At 32.9% G+C, this 9666-nt stretch overlaps 1 protein-coding gene across 1 annotated transcript; it reads right to left on the minus strand.

Moving 5' to 3' along the window:
• Positions 1 to 1006: 1006 nt before the first annotated feature.
• Positions 1007 to 2967, minus strand: LOC131605214 (plant UBX domain-containing protein 10-like). The gene is made up of 4 exons (XM_058877600.1): positions 2311 to 2967; positions 2041 to 2214; positions 1800 to 1961; positions 1007 to 1716 (listed from the first exon to the last, which is right to left on the minus strand). The coding sequence occupies exons 1-4, from the start codon at positions 2824 to 2826 to the stop codon at positions 1489 to 1491; spliced, it is 1080 nt and encodes a 359-aa protein (XP_058733583.1). The 5' UTR covers positions 2827 to 2967; the 3' UTR covers positions 1007 to 1488.
• Between the last annotated feature and the right edge of the window lie 6699 nt (positions 2968 to 9666).

The raw sequence follows: 9666 nt of genomic DNA on the forward strand, positions 1-9666 counted from the left end.
GCCCACCTTGCAATTTTAATTTTAGGCCAGAAATTAATTCAAACAAATTTAGAAGATATTTGATAGGTTCTCACTGTCTCCCAACTCCTTTCACCTATAATAATCAAAGTGTCATCAAGTGAATTGAAGGTGAGGCATTTGATTGATACTTCCTTCAAATTTAAAACCTTTGAAGTTTCCTAACTCAATTTCTTTCTGCATTAATATTGAAGCTTTTCCTCGATATTAGAAATAAGAATGGTGAAAGCGGGTTTCCCTATCTAACCTTTAAAAGGGGTGGCAAACGGACATGTTTGCCTCGTAAAAATTCGCAAGAAAACGGGACGTGGCGGGACGGGCAAAGTTGAGGGTGCGGGCCTAAAATCTTGATCCGCCCCTCAAAAAGTGAGAGTGAGGCAAACCCGCGGGTACTGCACTTTTTAAACATAAAAAAACAAAAATTTATGTTAATGTCTGTGTCCACAAAAGTCCGCATAAAAAATGGGACGGAGCGGTGACATTAGAGGGTGATGGTCTAAAACCTTGATCCGTCTCGCACTAAAGTGCTGGCATGCCCAACAGACCGGACCCGTTTTGCCACTCCTAACCTTTAGCGATCTTGAATTCTTTAGTAGGCTGCCAATGCCATTTACATGCATCGAAACACTTGCAGATTGCAAATTCATTCTACCCTTAAGGATTCTCATTTTTTGGAACTAAAATTATGAACAAACTGTTAGTTCCTTTATCAAGCTCGCCGTTGCATAAAATTCGCTCATCAATTTCACAAAATCAGATTTTAACTCTTTTCAAAAATATTTCACAAAGCTAATATTTACACCATCTGACCTTGAGCTTTTTGAACTATCACACTTTCAAATATCCTATTTCATCTCAGACTCAGGAAAAATATTCTATCAATCTCTCATTTTATTGCTCACTTATCTAAACTCACAATTTTCAAGCCCATTTTTTCTATTAACATTCATAAAACTTGTATATTATAAATCTACTTAGATATTTCACATGAAATTCTTTATGATATGCTCGTAAATGTTGCCACTTTTGGTCCAAAATTATGGGTGATAGATTCAGAAAAACTGATTTTGAAAATGCAGACCAATTCCACAAACTATTATCAAAATTCAAAACTACAATTAAATCAAAAGTAATATAATCAAATGCATGTAACATTTGTTGTGAAGAGACAATTTCAAGCCTACTACCTTAAATCTTTACATTATTTTTTTCATTCATTTTGATTTACCGCAATCCAAATATTTGATACTACACGTTTCAAGTTTTAACTTTTTGAAGAACATATACATGTTAGCCACATTTCAAATTTTCAATTATGGTAGAATAAAAGTGAATTCTATTTAATCATAGTTTAACTTTGACATATCTATTATGAATCTTTATTTAACCAAAGTTAAACTATGCTGTACTTGCACAACCTCAAATACCCTCAAAGGATTGTGCATGTTAACATGGTTGTGAGACTCTTGTTCACAAAGGCTCCAAAAACAAACTAGCTTTAGGATACAAACCAGCATCTTTGAGAGTCACTCTCATTTGATCAACACCATAAACTCTTTTAGGAAAATTTGATACTAATCTATAGTTCCCAAGTCCAGACAAACCTAATGAATCAATATATGAGAAAATGGACTGAATTTTGTCACTGCATAGGAATGTATGTTCTCTTCTTTCCCCATTTGGAAACCTTATCAGTATCTGCAACACAAAGTTTCACAAACATATATACAAATTAAGTTCAACTCAACACAAGCTAGTAATTTTTTACTTAAATTTAATACCTCAGCAACTTGAGTCTCTTTCCCCCTAACCGCGATTCCTTTGTCTTTTTTCTCACTAGAATTGATCTTTAACTTTCCATTACTTATGATATTCTGAGTTTCCGCTGACTTCTGAATCTGAACTTTCTCTTTTGAGGGTAAGCTTCTGAGCTTTTCTTTTTCCTGCATTTAGGTAAGGATGTTAGTTTACTATTTGAATATAGGGGAATTCATGTTAATGGTTATATGCCTATTGAAAAACCTTATCAATTTTCAAAGCCTCAAAATATGCAGCATCTTGTTCTTCTCTCAGCCTACGATCTGCTCGAATCTTATCGTCTCGCTTAGCTTTAGCACTTCCAAAAGCCACCCCTTGTTCTTCCAATGTTGTTTGTAGAATCTCCACTAGCTCGGCTGGTGAAACCGGTCCCTCTACCTGAACATACACACACAATTCAAGTGTTAAAAACATGTTGAATATTAAAGGCATTAGTGTGAGAGTGAATAATCGAACCCGAAAAAACCAACCAACCTGTTGCAGCACCATTATGCTATCACTAGGACCAGTGCTTATGACAGCACAACAAGGAAAGCTAGTAGGTCTCAATGTTGAAGCCATTTTCAAACCCTCTCCTCTATCAGCAACTCCACCCCAACAAACAAAATTCACATCAAGAAACTGAATCACTAGCTCCGAACACAGAGTTTCCTTGCAGAAAACGTTTGCAAAAGGGTGATCCGGTGAATGAAGATACACGAACGCAAACTTTTGATCTTGTTTGGCTAACTTCATAGCTTCGTTGAAACGACAAGCATAAAAGAAGGGATGTTTGGTGCCATATTGTTGCTCAAAAGTGTTTAGAAAAGTCCACTCATCTGAAGTTGCTAAAAAATCTTGTGGTTGTGGAGAGTCTAGAGGTTGTTGTTGCATTGGAAAATTGGCATTTTGATTTCTTCTTCTTCTTCCTATTCCCACGAAGCTCATTATGCTTCGCGGAAGGTTTGTCATTCGTCGAACCATACTGTGATCCCTAGCTGTTGATGACATTTGTTCACAATGTTATATCTGAAAAAACTGTTCTAGCTAGTAGCAGTTATTGTGATTATCACAATGTTTTTTCTTTGATATTTTTATCTTGTTCTTTTTCTGTAGAACATATGCAAGAGGGTTGTAAAAGAATTTTGAAATGTCATGTCACTTGTTTTTATTTTATCCTTCTTTGACAAAGTATAAAGAAGATTCTTTGCTTATGGCTAAATCTTCCATTCATTTTTGAAATTCTACTTCACATCAAATTACTTTTACTTTATGTTTAAGGCCATTATAGATGCATGGATATATATATATATATATATATATATATATATATATATATATATATATATATGGCATCAAACTTTTTTCACTGTTATTTACTTCTTTTTTTATTGATCATAAAAGTAAAGTAGAAGAACATAGTTAAATGCTCAATGAAAACTGAATTTGGAAATTTGGTGAATATATTATTGGCTAGTGATTTATAAAGACTACAGTTCTCTTTTTTTTTTTTTTTTTTATGTAAACCATGTTGAATCATCAAATAAATCATTTAAAATGGGAAGAAGAAAGTGCACTGTTTTAAAATAACTTTTGCTATTGCGATAAAAATCAAATACTAATAGATAGAACATGTAAAATAAACTAAAACATAATTAGTGTATATGTTAGTAATATATAACAATTGATGTCTATTTCTTTACTTTTATGGGATATTGGGCTCTTAACTCATACTTTCTTTTTTGAGAATCTCTTATTTCATCTCTTATGGTTCTTATGCACCCACGTGCATTTCTAAATATACCGCTTGTTTTTAGAAGTGTATCTTTGGAAGCACATTTTTTTACTTAACGTTGATTTGTTTCGTAGGTACATCTACGAAACCTTCTCTTAACTAAATTATTTTAAAATGTTTTTTAACGTTTATCAGTTTAAACTACTTTCGTAGATGTAGTTCTGAAAGAATTTACATTTAAGCAACAAAAAAAGTGCTTCCTGATTTGTATCTCCAAAAACAAAAAATATAAATAAAATTCCGTTAAGTGTCTAAGAGTATCATGAAATAAATTGAAAATATTGTTCTCTTTTTTAGTTTAAACCCATAGCCCAAGCTGAAAAATATTGCAAGTCTAAGTCTATTGATATGGGCCATCTATCAGGGGCTGACAAGTCTAAGTCTATTGATATGGGCCATATATCAGGGGCTGACCCTTGGTCTAGAGCAAGAATTATACCTCACACCCTTGCAATTGAACATGACACGCCTATATTTTGGATGTAATGACCAAAATATCTTTTTTTTATTTATTTAAAGTGAAATCATAAAAGTACAATATAATATTTTAGATTTTTCAAAAAGCTTTATAACATTTCAAATTTGTGTGGAATAGTGCACACAATATATATATATATATATATATATATATATATATATATATATATATATATATATATATATATATATATATATATATATGAGGAGAGATCAAATTACACCCGAAGAGTTACACCACGAGTTACACTCGTTCAAAAACTACATCTTGAATTAATATTTTTTAAATTCAACCGTTGGATTGAAACATAATATCATATAGATCATACCTATAAAGTTTGAGCTTAATCTATAATGATTTACTATATCATCAAGATATCCAAAGATTAACGTTAAAATGAGCTTTCATATAACGTTAATTTTGATGTGATTCAATGACATAGTAAATCATTATAGATTAAGCTCAAACTTTATAGGTATGATCTATATGATATTATGTTTCAATCCAACGGTTGAATTTAAAAAATATTAATTCGAAATGTAGTTATTGAACGAGTGTAACTCGTGGTGTAACTCTTCGGGTGTAATTTGATCCCTCCTCTATATGTGTGTATATATATATATATATATATATATATATATATATATATATATATATATATATATATATATATATATATATATATATATATATATATATATATATATATATATATATATATATAAAGTGAAATCATAAAAGTACAATATAATATTTTAGATTTTTCAAAAACCATTATAACATTTCAAATTTGTGTATATATATAGGGGACGTATCAAATGAGAACTTTAGTTATTATGAGAACTGAGAACTTTCAATAACAACCATACGATTTAAAATCAATGGTCAGATATTCATTTATGTGATATGTATTTAAAACAGAATCTATCTATTAATTATTAGGGTTAATAGCTATTTACCCCTTGCCATATAGGGACTTTACGAAAAACCCCTGTAAAAAAAAGTCACATGGATGACCCTACAATTTTAAAAACGCCACAATAAAAACCTTCATCATGCCAAGTTTAAAAAAGCTGATGTGTCATGTTTTTTCTGAGTTATTCATTTTAATTAAATGCCACATGTGTTAATGAATTTTTGAAATGACTCTATTACCCTCACATGTAACACTAACCATATTATTAAAAGCATACATGCCATCGTGTTCTCTCACTAAAATCCCTTATTTTCCGTCTCCTTCTACCGTATGCTATCGTGTTCTTCCATCGCCATAGCAAGGTCTCCTTCCTTGTTCTTCTTCTTTGTATAATTTTGCTCGGTCTCCATCTCTTGTTTGTCTTCGTGGTTTGTCAAGTGCAGTAAAGTTCCATGAAAATATCAGGTTGCTCACACTCAAGCATCTGCAACACAGATTCAAATGGGAGAAGAATTCCTAAATGTGGCCATAATATCCCCATGAAGATGTTTGTTTCAAATGTGAGTTATTTATTTGGAATGATGAATTTTTTGGTGAAAGCTGTGCAAATACAGATGGAGATGTGTCGGAGGTTTTGAAGCAAATGGACAAGGATATTGCGATAAAGATGGATGATTTAAAGAATAAGGTTGAAGGCTTGAGGAAGAATATTAATTTTCTGATAGTTGTAATTATTTGTAGCTGGTTGTGCTTTGTGTTAGGGTTCATATAACAATGATAAGTTTAAGTTATGTTTCTAGTTATAGGAACAAAATTTGTATGTTTATGTTAGCTTTTGAATTAATGGAACCTAAATTGTAATGTATATGTGTTATGTTAATGAAAAATGTTGTATGTTTAAGTTAGCTATGTATCTGTGACAATGTTTAGAAATAATGGTACCATATTTTGAAACAATATTGTACCATGTTTTGAAGTAAACATTATATGCATATTTTGTGCAATATCTCTGTGTCATATATTTGTGTCATACAAGTCTAGAAAAGGAAGATGATTCATAATCAAAAGGCATACCAAATTAGTTCAATAGGGCACATTATGTGCATAATAGGTTTAGTACAAAAAAGCACATTATGTGCATAACAAGTTAGGTTCAAAAGGGCACTTAATGTGCATCACAGGTCTGAGTATATAACATACTTGTTACAAAATAACATAGTTCATAATCAACTAACATATTAAACATATCAAACTACTGAGTCATTCTCCTATGAGTATCTTCCCATTCTCTTGTCTTCTTCATAGTTGCTTCAGGTTCTTCATCAATGACCAAAGGTGCATCTGAATTTGAACCAATCCCATCCCATTTTTTGGCCACAAAAATAACTTTCAACCTATCACTACTCCTTTTAGGTACTTGAACTACAGGTTCTTCATCAATGACCAAAGGTGCATCTAAATTTGAACCTATCCCATCCCATTTTTTGGCCAAAAAAACAGCTTTCAACCTATCACTGCTCCTTTTAGGTACTTGAACTACAGACTTTTTTTTTCTTGTCAACAACTTTGCAAATCCTTTTTTTCTTCTTCTAACTTGGCTCAGCATCAGCTTGTGCATTAAGTTCCACATTTGGTGCAGTCACAGTAGTGGGAACAGCTTCAGATTGTGCATTAACTTCCTTATTTGGTGCAGTCATAGGAGTGGGGTTGCAAACTTGAGATTGCTGAGTTTCATATGCTGTCATCATCTCATTAAGTAGATCATCCAGCTCAGCATCCACACCTCCCAGCTCAGCATCCACACCATCCACACTCTCAGGAACATTTGACCTGTCATCACCAGCAGAAGAGGATGCTTTGTTCCTTGGTGTTTTCCTCTACAGAAATAAAAGATGTTAGCATTAACTCAACTAAAATAACATGTTATACAACTCAACTAGAAGATGACCTAACAGTTACATTACCTTTCTCTTGAGTGCATTTGGATCTTGATCAACAGCTTTACACTTCCTTGAGTTGTGACCTAGCTTGTCACACTTTGTGCATCTATAAGAGATACCAAGCCTCCTCATCCTAGATCCACTTTCATCAGGTTCTCTAAACTTCAATTTTTTAGGTCTACCAGAACCCTTCTTATATTGAGGTGGCAACATGTCTTCAACATCCACAGTGGGCCACATATCCATACCATTAATAGGACTTACATTGTACTCATAACAGTTTTATATGCCTCTCTAGTGTAACAAGGGTCAACAAAATTTTTAGGGTTTAGGTTTTGATATTGCATTGCAGACACAGCATGTCTACAAGGTATTCCAACAGGATCCCAAAAGCAACAACTACAAGTTTTCTTGCCAAGGTTAACAACAAATTGAAGTCCATTGTATAGATGATGGACTTGCCATAAATCACCCATACTCCAAGTTGGAAGCCATTCTGCACTTAACATAGTCTCCTTGTCTAATCTTTTCCTAGGATTAGGCATTACATTGTGTTTCCATTTGTCAAGTTTAACTAAACGATTGGCAACCCTATTCATCAAATAGTTCCTAATCCACTCCACCATTGTGAGGATCGGTTTATCCATAGCTTCTAAAATAGTACTATCAAAAGACTCACTAAGGTTATTCATCAACACATCACACTTAGGGTAAAAGCTAAAGGAATGCTTACACCATAATTTAGTAGGGACTCCCATCAACCATTCCCAAGCCTTCTTGTCCAATTTCTTAAGCTTGTTCATCTCTTTCTCCCATGCTTGAAAGTATGTAGCTTTAGCAGCCCCCATCAATAAGTCCCTAATTGCAACTCCAGCTTGTAAATCATCAATGACTTGAGTAAACTCTTCATCCTTTCCTGGAATCTTTCTCCATATCTTGAACCCTTCATACCCCCAGTATTTCACCAAACTCACTGCCTCAAAGTAACTCCACAAGTCAGAGTCTTTTCCTTCCACGATTGTTTCACTCCCTCCCCTATAAAACACATGATTTTCGTGCACAAAATTTCCTTCATGGTGGAAGAAAACACAAAAGAATCCCATTTTCTGCAAAAAAAAACACAATAAAGTTTAACCCATGCATGAATAATCGCAACAAGACAAAGTCAAGGTGGGACCACTAAAGTTACTGAACAATGTACCTTTTTGAGTTTGTCGCTCCAACAATCTTTATCGCTTCCAACCTTTGTCGCTTCCAACCTTTGTCGTTCCAGCAGAAGATAGTTAACTTAGTTTAGGGTTAGGTTTAGTGATGAACGATGAAGATAAGGGGGGAGGAGGAAACTGAATGGGTTTCCTCAGTGGTAGTATATGGTTAGTGTTACATGTGAGAGTAATAAAGTTATTTCAAAAATTCATTAACACATGTGGCATTTAATTAAAATGAATAACTCAGAAAAAACATGACACATCAGCTTTTTTAATGACTTGGTATGGTGAAGGTTTTAATTGTGTCGTTTTTAAAATTGTAGGGTCATTCATGTGACTTTTTTTTTACAGGGGGTTTTTCGTAAAGTCCCTATATGGCAGGGGGTAAATAGCTATTAACTCTAATTATTATCTTTTAAAATTTGAGTGAAATCTAAGGCATTGATTTTAAATCGTATGATTATTATTAAAAAATTTCAGTTCTCATAATATATATATATATATATATATATATATATATAAAAGATATTAAAAATATTAACACATGTCTGAAAAAATGAGAAAAAAGAATCCAAATTCTTCTTTGGTGGATTCGTTCCATCTCCACTAGTTTATTTCTTATGAGAGGTTGATACAAACACATGTCAAAAAAATGAGAGAAAAGAATCCAAATTATTCTTTGGTGGACTCGTTTCATCTCCACTAATTTATTTCTGATGAGAGGTTGATACAACTCTATCTTAAGCAACGTCGGTAATCATAATCAACAGTGGCGGAGCTAGAAATTTTAGGCAGCCTGGGCAAAAACTTTACACCATTGATTATTCATCTGTTATTTTAGGCAGTATGGGCAAAAACTTTACACCATTGATTATTCATCTGTTTTAATTTTCACACCCTATTTTTATTAATTTTACACCTGATTTTGTCTAAAAATCGACTATTAAATTAGAGAGAGTACAAAGAAAATAAAAGTTGAGCACGGGCGCCCGCCCAAGATAGCTGGGCCTTGGCTCCGCCCCTATCAACGACTCTTTTCTATCTAATTGTAATGTTGTTGAACTTTTTATTGGCTCTAATACGTAATTGAACTTTAAAATAAAATTAACCAGAGAAATAGGTAACTAACTTTCTTAGTGTAGACATTTTTTTTTTTTTATAAAGTATACAAAATATTATAGTTTCTTCTCAATGAGGATAACTTATTTATGTTACTAATCCTCATTATAATCCTTAAAATACTTAAACATTATAATCAGGGAGCCCGTGCGAAACAATGATGTTGAAACTTAGTTTTCATCATGATTAATATGAAACCTTCTATATTTATTAGCCCTCAAATCCTTTACCTATTTCTTTCAAAACATCATTACTTGTGGCTTTACTTTGTCAAATGTGTTGACAAAAGGTCTGCCTAGTGCTATTGGCACTTAATTAGTTATGAGCAGGTCAGGGAACATTTACAAGTTGGGTTGGTGCTTTCCTCTTCCTATTGCCTTTTGTAATTGTTTGAC

Source organism: Vicia villosa, linkage group LG1 (genome assembly GCF_029867415.1).
Source record: "Vicia villosa cultivar HV-30 ecotype Madison, WI linkage group LG1, Vvil1.0, whole genome shotgun sequence".
In the NCBI taxonomy this organism is placed as follows: domain Eukaryota; kingdom Viridiplantae; phylum Streptophyta; class Magnoliopsida; order Fabales; family Fabaceae; genus Vicia; species Vicia villosa.

Coding starts and splice junctions, on each gene's coding strand:
- LOC131605214 (XM_058877600.1), bottom strand. CDS start 2,826: ATGTCATCAACAGCTAGGGATCACAGTATGGTTCGACGAATGACAAAC. Junction 2,215..2,310: donor GCATAATGGTGCTGCAACAG/GTTGGTTGGTTT, acceptor GTGTATGTTCAG/GTAGAGGGACCGGTTTCACC. Junction 1,962..2,040: donor AGGCTTTGAAAATTGATAAG/GTTTTTCAATAG, acceptor ACCTAAATGCAG/GAAAAAGAAAAGCTCAGAAG.